We start from the raw sequence: 21163 nt of genomic DNA on the forward strand, positions 1-21163 counted from the left end.
GGATAATTTTCAGATATTGTTGTCAAGGCACACTACCATTTGGAAAACAATACCAGACGTGCCTTGAGGGGTTGATGGCTATTTTGTAACTCATTGACACTGTACTGTTCAAGCCTGTGAACAGTAGTGCATCATGTTGAAGATCAGACAATAGTTCTCCCGTACTTTATGTTTTTGGGTTTATACCTTGAAGTCTTTGTGCTGCAGGGTAGCTGACAAGGATTGGGGGGCAGATTTTAGGAAACTGTCAGGTGGTGCGGCTCTTGTCGGTCTTACCCTTTGGCTAGATCATATGCAGGTGAGTTTGTTTTCTATTTTACTCTCCTCTTGATTTGCATTTATTATGAAGATGTCCTGTCAGAAATTGAAAATTTCTTCGGCAAAACTTCACTGTCTTGTTTGTATTTGTGGGTGGACAGTAGTACTAACTACAATTATTGACTGTTGTTTATGTTGTTTATTGCTATAAACATTTTACAGTATTTTGATCTCCATAAACCTTGAGCTGTTGCCCAGTTTGTAGGACGTTTGCAGCTTGAGCGGTTCTTAACATCAGTGTACTAATTTCAGTGTATTTGATAGTGTTGATTTGTGTCTCCCATTGGCTGGTAAAAAGGAGTCACTTGGCTTATAAGAAGCATAGGTCCGCACAATAGGCTAGTCTTTTGGGTTAAATACCTAGACATACTAGGCTCAGCTTCCCCAGCAATTGGTATTAAAGCCAAAAACTAATAGCTAGAATGTGGTGGATTGGTATTAAAGCCAAACACTAATAGCTAGAATGTGGTGGAACAAGTCAAGTGTGTCAGATGAAGGGCTGGGGCTGGTATATTCTCTCCACCACAGGTGGTTTTGCCGGTTGTTGGTTGAGTTGTGTGCCACATTAGCTAGTAAAGAGGAATCACTTGGACTTATACTGGTCCCTCTACCCAACAAGCTTGTCTTTTGAGTTGGATACCCAGATGATTTAGGGCTGGTTCCCTCAACAGATATTGTTTCTGTAAATGACTTCCAAGTCTCATATTACTTGAGCATCTGGGACTACTGAATTGCAACAAAAGCACACGTTTGGCTGCCATGCCAAAAATACCAGAGCTTCTTCCATGTGACTAAATCCAATCTTTTCTTTTTCCTATGATTGCTCACTTATTTCTTAATAAATATAAATATGTAAGTGTTAGTTATTTATGTGCTATAGTTATTTAGAGACAGCAACATAAGATCTAGATCGAAGTTTAATCGGAATCTTGTCTGTTCATGTTTGATTTTATGTAGAAAAAGAATTACTAATTCAAATTTGACCCAAAACATCAAAAATATGCATCAAAAACCAGAGAAATATGATAAAGATTGAAAAACATACCGTAGTCTCCAGATAAGAAACAAGAAACATGATGACAATAAAACCTTCAACCGTACTAGTAACTGAGTACAACTACTAAAATATAGCTATGACTCACAATACTTCAACTCATAAACTTGGTTAACTATAACTCATTATTTCAACTCGTAAAGATGACTTGGTCAACTGCAACTCATAAAGATGACTCAGTCTACACAAACCCTTGACTCAGTTATAACACAAATGTTTTGTCAGTGAACTAAGCCACTCAAATAAACAAGCATGATAGAATGAAAAGTGGAGCCTTTGGCAACAAAATCCATTACTTCATTTAGATTATAATTCAAAACATATTTTTCATTGTACGTATTTATTGGTTGGCTGTTGGATGCCCTTTTGGAATTTGTGGAGTGAAATAGATATGGCACCAATCAATCAGTGAGAAAGCAAGCTTCACTCTCAATCATATCCAATTTTAGATCTCTATTCACTAATTTCCAAATTCTTTAATTCATATCTCAAATGTCAAATCCTTCACACCTGCTGAAGGAACAAAAAGAGGGTTATGTTTATATCTTGGCTGTTCCTTGCCTTTGGAATTAGCATGAAGATATAGCTGATGCCTGGGGAATTAAGGATTTTTCAGTTTGAACTGATAAAATTTGAAAGAATACTCTTAAGTCACAGCTTATTATCATTTGGATTTTGAACTGATGGCTGCATATGAGTCTTGGCCAAGTGGAGGTGAGCCAGAGGACACAATTCCAGTGTTACTATACTAGCCTCTTAAAGAGACTTTCCCTGAGCAAAATCAATGGGGCCATCTAATCCCTGGTATCTGTCATGCAGCATCAAAATCTCAGATGTTTTATTTGTGTTATGTAATATTCTGGTTTTAGAAAATTTGAATGTGAGTGCATATAAGGATCTGCTATAAAAGGTCCTCTTTCAGCATCCTTCACTAAGACTTTTTAAATATAATTTTGTTTTTCTAACGTAAAAAATACCTTTCATGGGCAGGATGCATCTTTGCAGGGCTGTCCTGAGTCTCCGAAATCAGTTGTTCTTATAACAGGGACGGCAGAATACAACATGGTTTCCCTAAACAGTACCTTAAAGGCTTGCCTTTGGGAGATGGGATCCCCTTTTCTTCCTTGCAAAACAAGGAGTGGACTTCTTGTAGCCAAAGCTCACTCCCTCAGAATGTGGCTAAAGGACTCCCCATTTTGCTTGGACCTTGAGTTGAAAGATGCTCCATCTCTCCCGGAATCAAACTCAATGCAGCTCATTGGAGGATGTTTCATAAGACGTGGGCTTGTGCCTGCGTTCAAGGACATTACTGAGAGACTTGGAATAGTGAGACCGAAGAAATTTGCTAGGTTAGCTTTACTGCCGGATGACAGAAGGGTCAAGGCTATCCAAGCTGATATTGAAGGGCGTAAAGAAAAATTTGAAAAGATGAAGAAAAGGGTTCAGCTTAAAAGCACAAGAAATATGAAACTTGGAACAAGAAGATATGTTCGAACAGCCTTTACATCAAAGAGATGAGAGTAGATGAAAAAAATTGCAATTAATCTGATCAAGAATGGCAGGAGCACTTGTAGTTTAACTTAGCCTCTTGCCTTCAGAGCATGGTACTGTGTGGCTTGAGTAGCTGCTTATATGTATAGCTGTGTTCTCCACAAAAATGTCACACAGAAACATTTCTTTCAAATATTTCTCCAGGTAATAGTGTGACATTGTCTCAATTCCTTTTATTGCAAGCCATCAATGCATTTTTTTTTCTTTTTTTTTCACGTTTCTTGAGTTTATTAGACCCATAATTTCTTTTTCAGTTTTCTTTCTCGTCATTGTTATTTCCTTTGTTATGGCATCAATTGTACGTTTTCAAGAGCAGCAAAACAACAAGATGCAATTTTCTTTTCATTTTTTTCCCTGCAGTAATCACTGTTGGAACAAAGAAGATGGAACTAGCCTCTTACCTTCAGAGCATGTTACTGTGTGGCTGAGTAGCTGCTTATATGTATAGCTGTGTTCTCCACAAAAATGTTGCACAGACACATTTCTTCCAATATTTCTGCAGGTAATAGTGTGACATTGTCTCAATTCCTTTTATTGCAAGCCATCAATGCATTTTTTTTCTTTTTTCTTTTTTTCACGTTTCTTGAGTTTATAGACCCGTAATTTCTTTTTCAGTTTTCTTTCTCGTCATTGTTATTTCCTTTATTATGGCATCAATTGTACTTTGTCAAGAGCAGCAAAATAACAAGATGCAATTTTCTTTTCATTTTTTCCCTGCAGTAACTGTTGGAACAAAGAAGATGGAACTCTTCTTCTTTCATTGGACCTGAGCAAAAGGTTTCACAATTTCAATGATCTTAAATTCTTCCTTGATTATGGGAGAGAAAAGGTTGCAAATTTCACGCTTCTTCCAGTGTATCGGCTTCATTTCAGAAAACATCAAAAAGTGAAGGTGTTATCCAAAAGCTGTGCCAACATTTTTCCATGGAGTTCCTTTAGTGGAGCACTAGCTTTATGTCGAGCATTGAAGTTCCATTTGGAGGTAGTTTTCTTTGTCTTGCTGTCTTCATGAAATGTAGTTTGCCCATTATGTTTTCACCGATCAAGCCATAATATCTGGAAAAATAAGCTTGTGAACTTGAATATATCTATATTGATCTGGATAAAGTAAATAATTATCTGTTCTTTTTTAACTTGGCTGAAGACTGGCTATGCGCAGATGGATGAATGAGGTTTATTTGTAGGTAAGGTTTTACTATTATGCCTTAGTCGAGAAGGTGCCTCAATGGGATGGTTATCCTTTATAACAAGAATTGATTACACAAAACTTTAAATGCCTTTTCTGTGTCTTTTGCGGTTTGCACATTTATAATGCAGTAAAATGTCCCAGATACTTGGTATAGAATTTGTACACTTGGCTGATACTGGATTGGAATTACTGTAATTTGCTCTTCAAGACAATACTAGGCACCTGGCTTGGAAAAGGCTAAAATGGTGTTTGCTAGAAGTTCGATCAACAATCGACAAGCCGTCCAGCATTCCTGTATAGACACAAATTTCTGTATGTTTGGCATCACTAGGTTGACAATAGCGGATAGCCTGGCTGCTCAAGTAGAAAGATGATGCTGCTTTTTCTTTGGATTACTTGAAACTAAAAGCTATAATTATAAGTGAAAGGGAAATTACCATATTTGAATTACAAGTTTAATTTCACGAGGAGTCGAGGATTGTACAAAACCTCAGTCATCACACAAGGCGGAAAACTTAGGGATTATACCAAAAAACCCAAAAAAAAACAAGACAAGTACCTACACGCCCATTACTCTTGAGAAGCCTACTGTTGAGCTTGTTAATGTTACTCAAGATATGAAGTCCTTCAATGCTTACGACAAGCTTTGTATCAAGCGCATAAATGAGCTTCATATCGGCACCAGGATGAGGAAGGCTGCAGAAGCTGAAAAGGAAGAGAAGAAGTAACAATTCTTTTTTACTTTTTGTTTATGCAACTTTTGGAACATGGGACTTATATTTTTCACTTCATTTTTGAATCTGTTTTCTACAGTTATTGTAAACTGATAGTTTTAGTCTTCAAGTTGTTGGTTGGATTTATGAGCATCAAGATACTTGCTTATGTTTTTTTGGCCTGTCTTGTTTTTAAATCATTTGATGAACGAAGCAGATTCTTGATCCTGGCTACAGCTTTTGCCTAAGAGTTGGTTAATATTTTATCTTGCATTGTCGCAATGCAATGTGTTCTAGCAATACTTCATTTGGAGGGCAGCTAATTGTGGCTGCTCTTTTTCATGAAAATCGGGAACCAACTCCGAAGCCACAAAAGTTAAGATAATAGTAAAGTTACCCCAAATTTTTTTATTAATGATAAATTTACCCTAAAACTTTGTCGGGTGCAAATTATTTTTCTTCCATCAAAAGTCAAAAAAAAAAAAAAAAAAGGAATGAAAGAGAAGGAAGAAGAAGGGATATTTTTGGAATGTGACTCCATCATTCGTTAATTGAGTTAAGGTTGTGGTTGAACATCAAGAATAGCTTCTGCTTCACGTTGTTGAAAATCTCCATGAAAATCAGTGCTTTATGAGCGGTTTCCATGGTGTTTCAACAGAAGCTCGTTGAAGCTTCCAGGTCACTTGGCAATGGTCCGAACCAGGCTTGGGTTTAGCTAAATCCCAACCCGAACTTATGATTAAAATAAAGGATCTTAGTCCTTAAAAAAAGTCCGATACTTCAAATTAAGGGCTAGGCTCAGGCTTTAATTGAGCATATCTATATATATCTATATTTTTTTTTTGGTACTCTATTTTTTCATTCTTTATTACTAATATTGTATTACTTTTGTTCTATTTTTATGTTGAATTTGATTATGAAAATTTTATTAAATTATTTTTATTTAGCTTTAACAACAATACAACATGTAACAATCTAGCAAAATTAATAAGTAAATAAATTAAATACAAAATAAAAATAAATATTAGTGGAGCGAGTTGTGAGCATGTACATGGGGTGTGTATGTTTTACTTTCAACTATCAAATTTTTTTCAGTTTAAAGATTAATTTAAGGGTCAAGGTTCTGGTTAGGTTAGGATTTTTAGGTAAGACTAGAGATGGCAATGGGCACCGCCCGCAGCGGGTTTGCCATTACCAAACCCAAACCCGCACAAAATTGAAATTACCAAACCCACCCGCAACCCGCAGCGGGTTTTAATTTTTTTAAAAAAACCCACCCGCAGCGGGTTTTAACAATTACCAAACCCGCAATGGTATCCGGTGGATTTTTTGCGGGTTTCCGTATTTAAAATCACAAGTGTTTAATATATAAATTTATAATAATAACCTCAAATTCCATATAACATACTCAATTTTATATTTAAACAATGTAAATGAAAAATTAAAATTTCCACATCAATTCAACATAAATTCTCAAATTTAAGTATAAATTACACAAATCTATTTAAAAAACACAAACTAGTATCTAAAAATAATAATTACATTTCATATTATCATTTAAAACAAGCTCCAAGAGAAGATATTCATTTCATTCACCACCATAAGCACCCATCCAACACAATGCCTATAATAATAATTAAAATTAATATTTTCAAATACTAATTCGAAGGGAAATGCCTTTAGTTTTTTTTAGGTTATGACTTTAGAATAGGAGATGGGCCACATACACACATACACAACTTTGAACCTTTGGCTATTTGGTAATTTGATTAATGACATTATTTTCTTTATACATTTATAGATTAAAATTAAATTAAAAATATTTAGAAAAAAATATTGCGGGTTTGGTGGATATCCATGCGGGTATCCACCGGATATAAGGTTAATACCAAACCCACCCGCATCTATATGCGGGTTTTAATTTATAATACTAAACCCGCCCGCAACGGGTAAAATTACCCACAACGGGCGGGTTTTGACGGGTGGATTTGGACAGGTTTATGGGTTTGCGGGTACAATTGCCATCCCTAGGTAAGACCCTGATCTTTGAATGGAATCCGACCCGATTTTTTTAGCTCAACCCTTTATCCTCTAATTTCGGACCACAGCCCTAAAAAATTATAATCGGTTCAATAGGACCAAGAGTTGGTCGGGCCTTTTTGGCATAGCTGATTGATGAAATGTTTAGTGCCCCGTGAGTGTTCTAGAGACTACTTTCTTTGTAAATTAGCAACCTATAATTTCATGGAATGCATCTTTTAAAAGCTCTTTTTTTTTTTTTTTTGATATATTACAATCTGACCTCTACTGATATTTACAATTATAAATCAATTGAGACTCTCATGAGTAATCTTATTATAGCACAGTCCGAATATCAATACTCACTTAAAATTAGAGGGAAGTTTATCATCACTATTAATATTGGAGGAAAATCGATCATACCCCAATATAAATAGACAACTAACCCTCATTATACAGGAGAGTTAAGTCCCAACGCTGTGCAAGCGCTGGGACTTGAACTCATGCCCTCAATAGACTATGAGCCCATTGGCCTCAAAAACTCTTTCTACTTGTAAAAAGATCAAATGAACTTGTAAATTTTTGCTTCAAAACTATCAATTACCATTATACTTAAAATTTATAGATAATTTTAAGAAATCTCATTAACTTTGAAAAAAGTAAGTCTTTTTTCAAATTATACTATAAATACTATTCATAGATTTAATAATCCTTGTTAATAAGATAAAAATACCATTTGTAATTTCTAATAAAATAAAATTTACATAATTTAAAATCATGAAAATTTGGCATTACAATATCAACATTCATTCTTTTTTATTAAATAGGAATGAAATTAGATTATCTAGTCCTAACATAACAGACTCTTGCGGATGCCTCGTAGCTGCTGGAGACCCACAAATTTTTTTGCTACCCCTAAAAATTAATTATTTAAATGAAGTTAAAAATCAAATGGAAATGGAAAAGATCACTGATGAAAAACTGACAGCCTAAAGATAAAGAATTTTATTTTACATTACATATAAAACTTCTTTAATAGGTAAATAAAATATATTAAAAAAAAGGTGAAGGCATTTAAGTGATAGACTTAAAATAAAAATGATTTTGATTGATGGAGTGATTATCCAAACTATTCCCTGTGGGGGACTCTGCTGGGCTTGTTGCAGTTACAGATGCTGTTAGGGTCATGGTCATGGTCCTCATGGACACCTCCAAGAACAAGTCCAACACAACCGAGCTTGAGCAGCATCAATAAAAGATCATTTTGTAATTACGATGGAGGATATAGTGTTCAAGTAGATTTGGCTCAACGTTTTCACCACAAACTCAAGTGTTCTATTAACCAGGGAGGAGCAGGTGAAAATTTCCCAGATGACCAACTAAATTTACAGGTATATCGTCAAGATGAACATAAACATTATGTTATTATTACCATTATTGGGTTGAACTTGATTTGATGCAATTTTATTTACTATTTAAATTTGATGGCTTGAATGAGCAGAGAAAGGGATTCTGGAACTGGGATAAATGGAAGGTGAGAGCGCTGTCTCTTTTCGTTTTTTCTGAGTTATGAAATAAATGATGTATGAGTTATGAAATAAATCATGTATGAGTCAATTCATTATTAGTAATTAATTGATATTACTTTCTAACTTCGCGGCTGGACCAGGCTAATTCGGATGAAATGAAGTCCAAGCTTGCAAAGCTTGGACTTGCAGCAGTGTTGGCTTATGGGTTATTTGATGCCGTTACCTATACCTCCTTTTTTGTCCTTGCTTTCCTTGGATATGAGAAGAGCACCGGCAAGAATCCTGCTGCTAATCTTCAAGCTCTTTTTGGGGTAAGAAACTGACAACTGCTGAGGACATTTTTAGTTTAGTGATAAAAACATTTGAAAACAAACTCACCAAGCATTTATAAGTGTGCGATTGAGAGGATATGCAGTGCTAAATCTTGCTGAAATGCTGTTAGTTCCTTTATTTTATAGTCAAATGATTTCCTAGTTAACTTGGTTAATGTTTGCGTTTCAAGGGACTAATTTGAATCCATGCATATGCACACAAACAGCTTTTTCTAATGGATTATTTTGGTGCAAAAATATTTCAATTGTATTTGAGGATCTATTGATGCTGAGAGACATCGCATTGTCATTGCCCTAATGTTATCATGCCACGATTCTTTATATTCATGCAAGGTTCTATTAGTAGTGTAAAGTGTTTTCTAGTTTAGATTAATTTGTTGAATGCTTGCTAATACATGAAGATGGTGTTCATATAGCAGACGAGAGGAGGTCACACACCTTTTTCCCAAGTTACAATTAAACACTAAATAAAATTACTACTGTTGAAAAATCTTTATTTTGGTACAAGTTTAAAAGAGATGGTGCATTATTATCCATGGTGGGCTATGCTTAAAAGCCTCTGACGATTGTTTTCTTTCAAATTTTATTTATTTATTATTATTATTATTATTATTTTGGTTTGAAAGCAGTAGTGAGCTCTAGCCACTTAGAGAAAGCAGAGTGATAATGAAAAATATGAAATATATACTGACAGAGTAAGTTATGAAGTGTGGGAAGAAATATAAAAACATCTAAAATGTTAATAAATACTAGAACACTTCAGGAAGGCTAAGTGGTTGAGATCCATTTTAAAGCCAAATGGTGCTTCTGATATTGTATGTTATCATCCTGAAACATACAGGATGGAGGAGTGGGCACCGTTCGACATAGTAAAAAGTATTAAATAATTGTTAACTCAGTTCAGATTGTCCTTGTGATGAACAAAGAGAATCATATTAAGCTAAATATTTGAAGCAAGTTACATTGCAGAGACTTGTTTATATTAAAACCAGTGTTGTGCACCCAAGCTTGATAATTGTCATGTCTACTCATAAAGCAGAGTGGGAATATAGAGCATCAAATAATTAAAGAAAATGAATGAGACCCGCTTTCTGCTACCTTCAGACTAGACCCATGTTAGAAAAGCTTTCAGTATTAGATGTGATCTTGGGGGAATGGGGGGAAATGGCTTTGAGTAATCAACCATAAATGTGTGTTGGTGACCATGGACTGATCATTAATCTTGAACAGGAAGTGGTGAATGAAAAAAGCTCATCAAAAGATCATGAGTTTTCGTCATGATTTACTTGGTTTCTGTATCAATCCATCTCTTTCATAGAGGTTTTGTCGACCTCTTATCCACTTAAGTTTTTATAATAAATATTTCTTGATGTTTTCCAAATATATGCAATGAAATTCTTTGTTAATATATATTTTTTTAATTTCCATTTTTGTCTATCCACTTTGTAGCTTTTCTTTATATATTTAGCTAACATTGGTTCTGGAAAATTCCTAGATTGTTATTTTGATGTGGACTGGGAACAACATAACGAGGCCATTTCGAGTGGCTGGAGCAGCAGCACTGGCACCTTTTATCGACAAAGGATTAAAGAAGATCCAGAACCATTTCAAGTTTCCAAATCTTGGGTATGCATTTGCACTTGTTGTTTCAGTAGTGGCTGCTTCATGTTTAATCGTTGTTGGCTTGCTTATCCTATCGAGATGGTGAAAATGAGTTGAGCAATTGTTATGACAATTTGTGATGTCTGCTTGAACTATACATTGTTGAGGCCTCCATGAAATCTTGATGCTATATTGAAGGAGTATCTTGATGTTGTCTTGATGGACTCTGGGAGTCCTAATTGCGTCTTGATGTAATCTTCAAATTGTTGCCTTAAAGTGATGATTTCCAACTGCCTTCGGATTGAAAGCTAAGTCTCCAAATTGCAGTATTCAAGTTACACCGCTAGGCACTAGCTGTGTTATTTTGGTCAACAATGTTGTCTTCCTTTGTTGGCTTTATACACAAATGTGCTTGGAACTGATTGATAATTTGCTTACTTTTTGGGGTTAGAACAAAACATCACAACTGATCTTGTGAATGTATTTTAGTTTGAATTGGATTTCAGAACTGAAAAACCAAACTTAGATTAATTAGCATTAATTTTTAGTACAATGTTAAAAATGGAAAGGAAAAGTAGTCTCTTTGTTTTCAATTTAATATTATCAAGTACTTAAAAATGGAGATGTCAAAATTAAAATGATTCATGCTATAATGTTTGTATATATCCGTCAAGGACAAAATTAAAACGCTATAGTTTCTATTTATCTGAAATCGATAATATGCATATTGTCCAATTGCTTAGCAAATACTTAAAAAGTGGTGATATGCAAGGAACCTTGATGTACAAAAAGAATTATCCTTTTTTTTTTCCTTTTCAAGCAGTGTCGTGTATTTTCCTTTTTAGAAACTTTTAAAAAAATTATTACAGAGTACCATAATGTGAAATTTATCCAAATATTTTTAGATATGAATCACAAGACAATATTTAATAATATAGAATCATCAATCAAAATGAGCATTATGCTTTTTCAATGTTTTTCATCTACTACATAATTTCTCTTTATGCTATCATTTTTTTCCCAAATTTACATTCAATTTCTTTAAGACAACTACAAGAAATAAAAACTATCCAACAGAAAACAGGTATCACTTGACCCAAAATAATAATAATAATAATAATAATAATAATTGCGATGAAACCAAACTCCCAATTCATTAAAAAAAAAAGAAAGAAATTTCTTAAAAGGAAAAACAATTCTGAATTCTTCATGGCAATGTTGACATCTACATTAACAATAAGCTGATATTTGAATCATAATAAAAATAGGAGACTATAATATGTCCGGAGGAGTATAAATTTGTTCAGACTCAACCATGTAGGTCTTATTTAGTATTGAGGTGTTGTACCCATAGTTAATGTTAAAAGAAAAAGATAGTAATTATAAATAAAAGTTGATAGTATATAATAAAAATGACTTTTAGATAATAATTTTTACAAAAATAATAAAGATTTATAATTTTTTTAATCATTCAAGTATATTATTAAATCAACTTAATTTTTAAACTACAACAACTAATTTTGCCCCAACACTTTAATAAAAGCTACAATTATCCATCTTCAATTCCACATAGTGCCTTAGGCTCTGTTTGATACAACTTTTCAAATATAACTTATTTAAGTAGAGTTTTTATAAATAGAGTTTATACCAAAAAAAAAAAAAATTAGTTGTTTGTTTGCTAATAAGAGCTTTTATTAAAAATTTATGAAATTACTTGGCAAGCTTTTTAAAGTTGTGTTATGAAAAGAATAAAATAATATTATCAAATAAATAGATGATATTTTATATATTTTAATATTTAAAAAAAACTTTTTAACCTCCACTTTCAAAAGCTTGAAATTTGACATTTTACTAGTACGGGCAAAATAGCTTATTTAATCTTCAAAAGCTTTATTAGAAAAATAACTAAACAACAACAAAAATTATTATAAGAACTTATGAGATTAAATAAACACTTATGAATATTAAATAAGTCATACTAAACAGGCACTAATTACATGGGCGTTTGGTACAACACCTTAAACATGAAAATCTATAAATATATCTAAACAAAAAAAGAAAGATGTTCACTATTTCAAATATACAATACCCGAACGGGATGTTTGGTACCACTAATTACACGGGTTGCATTGCTGTAGCCACTTGCTACATTAGCTATATTCGACTCTCAATCGAGTTTAGCTATATTTTTTTACTTTATAATAATATTAATAATAAATATAACCTTTTAATTGAATATAATATCATATAATATTAAACTTGTTTTCTTTTATTTTTACATTATAATTATTAATATAAATTAATAAATTTGTTATTTCTTATTCAATAATATTGCATTATATGTTAATTTTTAGTTATATTAAAAATAAAACTAAACAATATATTATTCAATTATATTTTAATAATTAATATCAATACCAGTATAATAACTATTATTTAAGAGGTAAACTATCAATATCAGTAATATTATAGCACTCAATTTCGTTAGGAATTCAGAATGGAACCTCTTGTATTATATGGTTACCGCACTAGAACACCTACAATAAACTAGAGTCTTGCGTTGGTGAAAGTCTGAAATGAGAAATAGATGCACACTATTTACAGTTTAAAGGAAGTTTGGATGCACCTAAACAGAATTTGACTACGGTTTATGGCCAAAAGATATTACTAATAGCCATCAAAATCAGCACAAATACATCATTTTATTTCTACTTTCAAAGTCCTTTGATGATTCAAATGGACCAACTATTGGGAGGTTGGCATGGAATGACCGAGACTACAAACCTCATAAAATCACACCTGAAGAATAATCATAGTACATGATTATCCTAAGGAGCATAATTCTAAAAATTACCGTGTTGACTAATCTGAAACTTCAATTTCAAGCGATGGAAATCTACGAAAACGAGCCGAGTATCGGAGATATGACTTTTCGTTTTTATTTGAGGACTTTGATCTCCTTCGCGTGGCCATAAAACCTTTCCTTGAAAGTGAATCAAACAAGGTTCCCATATCCATTGCCTTTCGAATGCCACTACTCTTATCCACAAAGCTGAAAAGTTACCCAGAAAACAAGATAAGTACAATATAATGTATGTTTACAGCAATCGGTAAAAGAAAAAGGAGAAGGTTAAATGGTGTATGTATCGAATAGCTGAAAAAGCATCCAATCTACATCTTCATATTGTAAGATATAAAAAGATTTGACGTCTGCTCTCTCTCTCTCTCTCAACTTGATCGGTGGCACAAGTCAGAGAACATGATTTTAGGTCAAGGAGAAATATTGTTGAAGAGAAGAAAAGAAATTAAGTTGAGAAATTGTACAAAGAAATCTTCCAGCTGTTTTTGAGTGCACTTCAACCATAAGATAAGAAACATAATTTTTTCAATTCGAAATAACTCCATTGATTAAAATAAGAATGCATCACCTTTTAGGGAAGAGGATATACATCCAAACACCAGTAATTGCATCATATGCTACTCAAAATCACCAGTAATTGCATCACATACTACTCAAAATTAATTTATTAATTGTAGGCCAAGAGATATAGATAAGGAAAACACTTCCAGTGAATACATATCTCAGGTCTAGAAATGACATTAAGAGGGAAAATTATGATTCTAAACCACGAGGAGGAGGTGTAAAAGCCAAAAGAAAAGGAAAATAACCATGATAGGCCACACATACCGTTCCCTTATGATTTTGAAAGCTTCTTTGGTTGCATAAGGTAGTCCTGTCTTTGGATCACGATACCTATGATAATAAATGACAATTTAAACAAGAACCACCATGAAGGAAACTTTCACTCTATAGTAGATAGACCTCTATAATACACATAGCACAGAAAGAAGAGAAAGTACCAAAAGCATTAGTGTAAGATACACGCTTGCAAACACGCACACATACCCACAATAGAAAGAAGGGGGTGGGGGGGGGGAAGGGGAAGCACCAGGAGCATTAAAACATGATGTAGACTTGTACATAACACACCCCCAAAGTGCATAAAGCGTGAGGGAGAGAGAGCACCGAAAGAGTTAAAGTGCTAAATTCATACATTCATACATGCATACATATACACAATGATAAGGGGAAGAGAGAGCACCAAAAGCATTAAAATGTCCATTCACACACATTATTTCAATCAATCGTTTAACAAACAAACAGATCGAAGTAATTTATTTCAGACAACAAATCCATTCTCTTAAAACAATACAGCAACCTCATAAATGATATTCCATTTATCCTCCGAAGGCAATCCAAACAATCATTTGGAACAACCTCATAAATCATTGCGCTCCACATATATTTACATTTCTTTGAGGCTAGGTTTGTTTATGAAAGTATAGATATATGTCAACTAATAGCTCTTACCTCATAGATCTCTTCTATTTATTCTCCTACACCAATTTGAAGTAGGTTGCTTACAGTCATTGTCCACAACAGGATAAATTCTTCTGTGGCAATAGTTGTTCTTTTCATAGTATTCCTAGAAGTGTGTATTTCAATAATTATCACTACATCATAACAAACTCAGTGAAAGTATCATCAAGCAGACAATTCTTCATTGCCAATTGTAGGTTCTTCAAATAAAAAATCCAGCAAGCAATTTATATACTGTCTCAGCAAGACTTGGCAAAAGCCATAAATGAAAGCATCCTCTTACTTGGCAGGCAATCCAGTAACTGCGCAAACGGCCCTCTCTGGATCTGGAAAGAGATAGATAAAGGAAATAAATAACAAAAAAAAATTAAACAAGTCAACCCCAGTGCACACAAGAACATCAAGCTCATCTAAATGTGTGCTTAGAAGAATATGTTGTGAGCAAACAGAATGATAAGGAATAGCAAACAGAATGATAAGGGATAACAAACAACTTCAAATGAGTGTTCCAAGCTTTTCTCTCAGTAACTGCAACATCAACCTTGGGAAAAAACTGCAAACTATAGAATATGCATTTGGTTTCTAAGACAAAAGCAAGGTCAAAGGATTATCAAGGTATCAGTTAACTATAGGGACAAGTGGAATCTCTCGGAAAATTGGGTAAAAGACATATGCACCCCAAACTTTCATTTAAAGGACAAATGCACCCCTTCATCTCCAGAATGGATATACGCACCCCCATCTGTTAACTTTTACCCTTGCATGGATTATTTCAATAGTTTTGACCTGTACAGTGATCTTCATACCCTCAATTGACAATTTTTTATTAAAAGTAGATATCAAGTCTGATCAAAAAGTTCATTTAAGGATAAAAATTAACTGATGAGGTGCATAAGTCCACTCCCGAAAATGAGGGGGTTTATTTGTCCTTTTAGCAAAAGTTTGGAGGTCTTTATGTCTTTTATTCCGGAAGATTATACGCTTTATAAAATTACACAAATTGTTGGTCCAAATGCATTAAATGATAATTGGCCACAGCAATCAAACAGAAGTTGGGAAAATGGAAAAAGTGCGAAACAGCTGAGCAGGCATCCTAGTTTTACACAATGGTATCATCTCATTCAAATAATAAGTTGGTACCTAAATGCCACGTCAAATACAACAGAAATAATTGCCATGCACATCCAAACTGCAACAAATTATATCATTACACCCCAGGTTATGAAGGGTCAACCCATTACTGAGGAAAGTCACCAATAATGTAAAGGGGTCAGAGGTTAAATGCTCAGCAGGATGCAGAACCTAATGGTGTCGAACCAACAGAAAGAAGAAAAGGGAGGATAATTCAGAGAAAATCAGAATAATATAGGAGACAATCAACTCGGTGTTATCAACTTTATTCATGTAATCTCAGACAAAAGAAACTGAATAGAGAGCTCTTACTTATAGCGGCCATAATCCTGAAAGAAATTAATCTGTCTAGAATTAGCAAATGAAGTATTCCTTCAAAAGGGCAAAAAAACTTTCTCCATAAGGGAAAGTAGACCCTACTCAAGGAAAAGAAAATGATCCTCTAAAACCAGGAAACCAAATAAATCAAAATATGCATTCACCTTTGGATGTCCCAACTTCACAAAATTACTTCAGAATGCTAAAAGCAATCACAGGGATAACACTAACATAATTTAGAAAAAGTTCAATGAGCACTAACAAAACAACAGAAAATAATTTGTCATTAAGCACATTTTCACTGGATGCTACATCAGCTTTATTAGCAAAAACTCACTCATATCCACCTTAGATACAGTCAACTTACATGGAACAGATGTGGTAGACAGCTCTGACTGAAAGGACACTCCCTTACTGAATTCCAGATATGAATAACCTACAAAAAAAACATAGATCAGCATGATCTGGTCCTAATACTGACCGAGGGAACAGCCAAAGTCAATGGTTGCGGAAATTTTTCTGGAGTCTAAGATAGATCATAGATCAATAACCAACAAGCAAACACTTACCATCCTTTGACAAATATCGTAGTTGTGGCCCAGTATAGACAGCTTTATGCACTATTGCTCTTTTCTTAACTTCTTCCTCCCTAGCTAAAACACGTTCTAGGTTCCTCAAGTTCATGATTTCTACAAAAACAGGAAGTACAGCGACATACTTAAAGTTGAGATCATGTAGGAAATGGTCTGCAACAAGATTTTCATAAATTCATAGATGATATTTTCTTCCATTAACTGTTTATAACTAACCTGTTTGTGCTGCTTCTAGGAGCATCTCTTCCTGAGTCATCCTCTTCTCCTCACCTTCCTTCTTCCTTTTTATTGGCTACAAAGATAATAGAGTACAACAAGAAGCATTACAGCAACAAATCGGAAAATAATACTATCATCATAAGAATATTCTAAATACCCATCATTAACAGGAATATGCTTTATCTAAAACATGAATAAGATGAATTTATCAACAGCCCTTATAACACTCCACTGGTCAAGTTGAGTAGTCTACCCAACTGATTGAGTAAATAGACATTTATAGACACCAATTTAAGAGTTATTGTCTTTAAATAAACATGAGGGTTTTACAGACAGGCTCATATGCAAATAACGACATTCCTTTCACAATTTTCTCAAGTATTTTCTCTCCAGTTCAGATGTCCGAAACTCTCAAAGGACCGAAAGATGTAGTATTCACATGGGCTTAAGCAGCCAAGTTCTGTAGGACTCATCCAGTCCATGCAGTTTGTACAGTTCCTATCAAAATAATATCCCAAAATAAGCATAACATAACTATCAAGGATGTGAACCTTATTAGTAAATGATTATCTGATATCTAAAATGAACTCTCTTTTAGATAAATAATAAACATTTAAAGTGAGCTTACAGCCAAAAAGATTCCAAAAGCTAATAAAGCATGTATCAGCTTGTGTATAACAGTTATCTTACTTTTTCTTTGTAAATGTTGTATTTACATAGAAAATTGAAAGGCTGCCATTTTTGAGAGTTCGATTGTCGCTGTAATGGGTTGCACATAGTAACAGCAAATCAAGTTCTCAGACAAATGAAACTGGCATGATGGTTAGTTCTCTACAGACCTTCCCGACTACCCAGTCTCAATTTCCCCAAGATTCACTTTTTCTGACAAAAGTTTCAGTTGAAAAACCTCTCTATTTAACACCTCAAAAGGCAAATGTGGCTTCCTCTTCCATCTGACGAATCTGTCAAATCGAGACCAATCCGAAGGAACATTTAATGTATGATGTATCTTAGAAAGAATATGCTTATATATACTCAAACACCTTGCCCCATTTAGTTTTCTGAGTGTCCAATCCTAAAGAGTTATCAAACAAAGCACATGAAAGAGAAGGAATTACATGAAATCATTAAAAAACTTAAAGCACATTAAGCTGAGGGGAAGTTACGCCGTACTTAAATTAAACCCAACACTTTAAATTCACAACTGCTAGAAAACTATTAATGTGTTTACATCTACCTCGATCATTTCTATCAAGTTTAATATTGCCAAACTTTCAAAAAATACACAGACAGGCACACGTGATTGCCATGCTATAATCATTTCTACGAAGACAATTCAAGAAAGCTTCAAAAGAACATAGTCAAACTATGAATGCAACGAAATCTTCCCCAAGTATTAGCGATAAAAAAAAAATGTATAAACAAGTAATGTTTCGACGCTAAAAGAAAGAACATCCCAATAGAGAACTAACCTTCATTGTTGCTTGTAGAGCTGCACGTATAGCATCCCTCTCGGCTTGTCTAACCACCACAGCAGTTCTGGTGGACTTTCTTATTATTCTCTCACCTTCCACATCGTTAGGGACATCATGATTTTCAGGGAGGATAGACTGTTCATTTGATTTAACATCTTTGTCAAGACTATCTAATTTTGAAAGAATCTTTTTTTTCTTTTTCTTCTTTGTCAAAGGCTTTCCAGGAAATATTAGTCGTTTCTTCGTCCACACCCTAAAAGAAAACACATAACTCTCAAGAACAGACCCAAAAAAAATGATATTTTAAAATCATTCATTTCGCTTAGCTAAGAGAAGCTAAACCTTTCATCTACTTCATTTTCCACTTCTTCATCAGGCTCAGGCTCCTAATACCAGCAAAATCAAATCAAATTAGACCATAGATACAAAAATTGTAAAATTAGAACACAAAAGACATGTAAGAATCTTAGTATAACAGCACAATTACTCACATCTTCATCAAAGTCACTATCAAACTCATCAGCAATCTCCTGCTCTTCTTCATAATTATCATCGTTCTCTTCCTGATAAAACATAAGAAAAAATGGGACAAGCAGTGAGACATTTAAAGGATACCCTTCTTATATAGATCAAAAACAATTATTCAGAGAATGGTGAAGAAGGGTGCATTTCAAAGTGCAATTGACACAGCCAAAAAAGTTTAGTAAATATTTAATTTTCTTCCAGAAACATAACTCTAGCTGCTGAAGTCTACTTCACTCACAAAAAATGATAAAAATTAAATATTTGCACAGCAAAAAGTTGATAATGTAAAAAAAAAAAAAAGTACAATGAGAAAGCAAACGAACGAGTGATCAAATACCTCTTTAAGAGCATCCTGATTCCAGAACGCCTCATCCTCTTCATTTTCATCATCAAGCAACTTGTTCATCCTGAAACAATTTCATTTTATTTTATTTTATTTATCTGTCTTAAAAAAGAAAAGGGGGAGTTGCAAAAACATAATAACTTCAAAATTTGAAAAATGAACCTTTTTCCTCTGGTTACTCGACTACTGCGGTCGAGAAAAACAGGCGCATCTTCTTTGCTTGAGGTTCCCGTTTCCATGGCCACCGGATGTAGCTACCACGCCACTTGCCTGCAAAATTTCTCCCTTTATTTATTTTTTTTGGTTGATTTAATTATCAAGTTTTAATGGACATGAATATCGTCGGTAATAAAAGCCCCTATAGTCGAGCTAGGGTTTAAGGTTTTAATCGACAACAGGAGGTGAAGAATGGCGGTTGTAATGGCGGAGTAGTTTGGCTGCCTACTTTTTTTTTTTATTTCTTAAAAACTTTTTCAAGTTAAACTGTCCAGCCGATAGGATGGAAAATTGTGATTATGAGAGTCTATCTCAAGATTCTCAACATCTAAATTTTAATTTGAATTTTAAGTAATGCGTCAATTACACTTAAAAGTTATAAAAAATTTTACCTTTAAATTTTATAATTTATCATCTAATATATGGGTGCCCTCTAAGTTACGTTAAGCGTAACTTACGTTTTTTGTCTTTTTTCTTCTGGCGAATTTCACACGAGTCCTTATATTCTTTATGTTTATGGATGTATTTGCCTTCTTTTATCAATTATACATCTATTTTTCATTCTTTCCAATGTTCTTTTTATTTTTTTAAATAATAACATACGATTATCAAATGGCCAAACTTAGGTTACGTTTTACGCAACATACATTCAAGAAGTGAAATATCTATTGGCACCCTTGAATTTTATGGAAACTACATTAATTGAATTAAAATGGTAAATTAAAATATCAAATGGTATCTATTAATCAGAATTAATCAGAGTATATGTTGATAATGCCCTTTAATCAGAATTAATTCTTAGGAATGATTTTAACGGTAATTCTGAAAGCTATTGCATGTTAATTTTGAAGTCTGTCATGTATATTTTTTATATTTTTTATATAATTTCTCTTTAATTTAATTATATAATTAAATTACATGCAATAAACCTACAATTCAAGACTAGGATTAATAAATTTAGGACCAGAAGTTTATTCTGAATTTATAGATTTGTATGAATTTGATAATCATTTAATAATGTTTAAAGAAATAAATAAAACTTTAGAGAAAATAAAAAAATCGATAGGAGGGATGGAAGAATAATCAGAATTAATTCTTAGGAATGATTTTAACGGTAATTCTGAAAGCTATTGCATGTTAATTTTGAAGTCTGTCATGTATATTTTTTATATTTTTTATATAATTTCTCTTTAATTTAATTATATAATTAAATTACATGCAATAAACCTACAATTCAAGACTAGGATTAATAAATTTAGGATCAGAAGTTTATTCTGAATTTATAGATTTGTATGAATTTGATAATCATTTAATAATGTTTAAAGAAATAAATAAAACTTTAGAGAAAATAAAAAAATCGATAGGAGGGATGGAAGAAGACAAATACATCCACAGCTGTAAAAATTGAAAATAAAAAGAATTAGGAGGGCTCATATGATATTTGCCAAAAAGAAAAAGACAAAGAACGTAAGGTACATTGATTGTAACTTAGGCGTTCCCCAAATGTATAAGTAACATGTGGTGCTAAAACTTAAATTTAAATTTAAATATTAAAATTTCTAATATTATTATTATATGATACTTGTTTTGTAATGATGGGGATAATTTTTTTTTTTTAAGATAGAGATATTTGAATCCCTTAAGCTCACTCATTT

General features: G+C 33.2%; 3 protein-coding genes across 4 annotated transcripts in view; 2 read left to right on the plus strand and 1 right to left on the minus strand.

Moving 5' to 3' along the window:
* The window catches only part of LOC18039999 (pentatricopeptide repeat-containing protein At3g18110, chloroplastic), a 9461-nt gene extending 4411 nt beyond the window's left edge, over positions 1 to 5050 (plus strand). Inside the window, 4 exon segments of the mRNA XM_024181900.1 lie at positions 208 to 298; positions 2363 to 3067; positions 3284 to 3425; positions 3644 to 5050. Of these exon segments, the coding sequence (XP_024037668.1) occupies positions 208 to 298; positions 2363 to 2890 (619 nt within the window). The 3' untranslated portion in view covers positions 2891 to 3067; positions 3284 to 3425; positions 3644 to 5050.
* A 2881-nt stretch (positions 5051 to 7931) lies between these two features.
* LOC18039206 lies at positions 7932 to 10510 on the plus strand. Its single transcript, XM_024182148.1, has 4 exons — positions 7932 to 8235; positions 8346 to 8378; positions 8514 to 8684; positions 10201 to 10510. Exons 1-4 carry the CDS (start codon positions 8017 to 8019, stop codon positions 10411 to 10413), a joined length of 636 nt encoding a protein of 211 aa, XP_024037916.1. The 5' UTR covers positions 7932 to 8016; the 3' UTR covers positions 10414 to 10510.
* Positions 10511 to 12798: 2288 nt separating this feature from the next.
* LOC18039726 (SWR1 complex subunit 2) lies at positions 12799 to 19865 on the minus strand. Of its 2 annotated transcripts, XR_002904875.1 has the most exons (12): positions 19455 to 19865; positions 19287 to 19356; positions 18916 to 18987; positions 18767 to 18810; positions 18422 to 18677; positions 16947 to 17022; positions 16707 to 16826; positions 16505 to 16573; positions 14972 to 15014; positions 14680 to 14794; positions 13996 to 14061; positions 13334 to 13359 (listed from the first exon to the last, which is right to left on the minus strand). XR_002904875.1 is itself a non-coding variant. In XM_006428450.2 (11 exons), the coding sequence occupies exons 1-11, from the start codon at positions 19529 to 19531 to the stop codon at positions 13170 to 13172; spliced, it is 1083 nt and encodes a 360-aa protein (XP_006428513.1). In that variant the 5' UTR covers positions 19532 to 19865; the 3' UTR covers positions 12799 to 13169. The 2 variants fall into 2 exon arrangements, 1 of the variants encoding a protein (XP_006428513.1); XM_006428450.2 differs by lacking the exon at positions 14680 to 14794 and having other exon boundaries at positions 12799 to 13359.
* Between the last annotated feature and the right edge of the window lie 1298 nt (positions 19866 to 21163).

This window comes from Citrus clementina, unplaced genomic scaffold, assembly GCF_000493195.1.
Source record: "Citrus clementina cultivar Clemenules unplaced genomic scaffold, Citrus_clementina_v1.0 scaffold_6, whole genome shotgun sequence".
Taxonomy (NCBI): Eukaryota; Viridiplantae; Streptophyta; class Magnoliopsida; order Sapindales; family Rutaceae; genus Citrus; species Citrus x clementina.

Bases quoted from the DNA above. Each gene is read 5' to 3' on its own strand.
- LOC18039206 (XM_024182148.1), top strand. From the start codon at position 8,017: ATGCTGTTAGGGTCATGGTCATGGTCCTCATGGACACCTCCAAGAACA. The intron at 8,379-8,513 runs GTGAGAGCGCTG...CGGCTGGACCAG, and splicing joins GGAACTGGGATAAATGGAAG to GCTAATTCGGATGAAATGAA. The intron at 8,685-10,200 runs GTAAGAAACTGA...GAAAATTCCTAG, and splicing joins ATCTTCAAGCTCTTTTTGGG to ATTGTTATTTTGATGTGGAC.
- LOC18039726 (XM_006428450.2), bottom strand. From the start codon at position 19,531: ATGGAAACGGGAACCTCAAGCAAAGAAGATGCGCCTGTTTTTCTCGAC. The intron at 16,827-16,946 runs GTTAGTTATAAA...CTGTTTTTGTAG, and splicing joins CCTAGAAGCAGCACAAACAG to AAATCATGAACTTGAGGAAC. The intron at 13,360-13,995 runs GTATGTGTGGCC...GTAACTTTTCAG, and splicing joins TTCAAAATCATAAGGGAACG to CTTTGTGGATAAGAGTAGTG.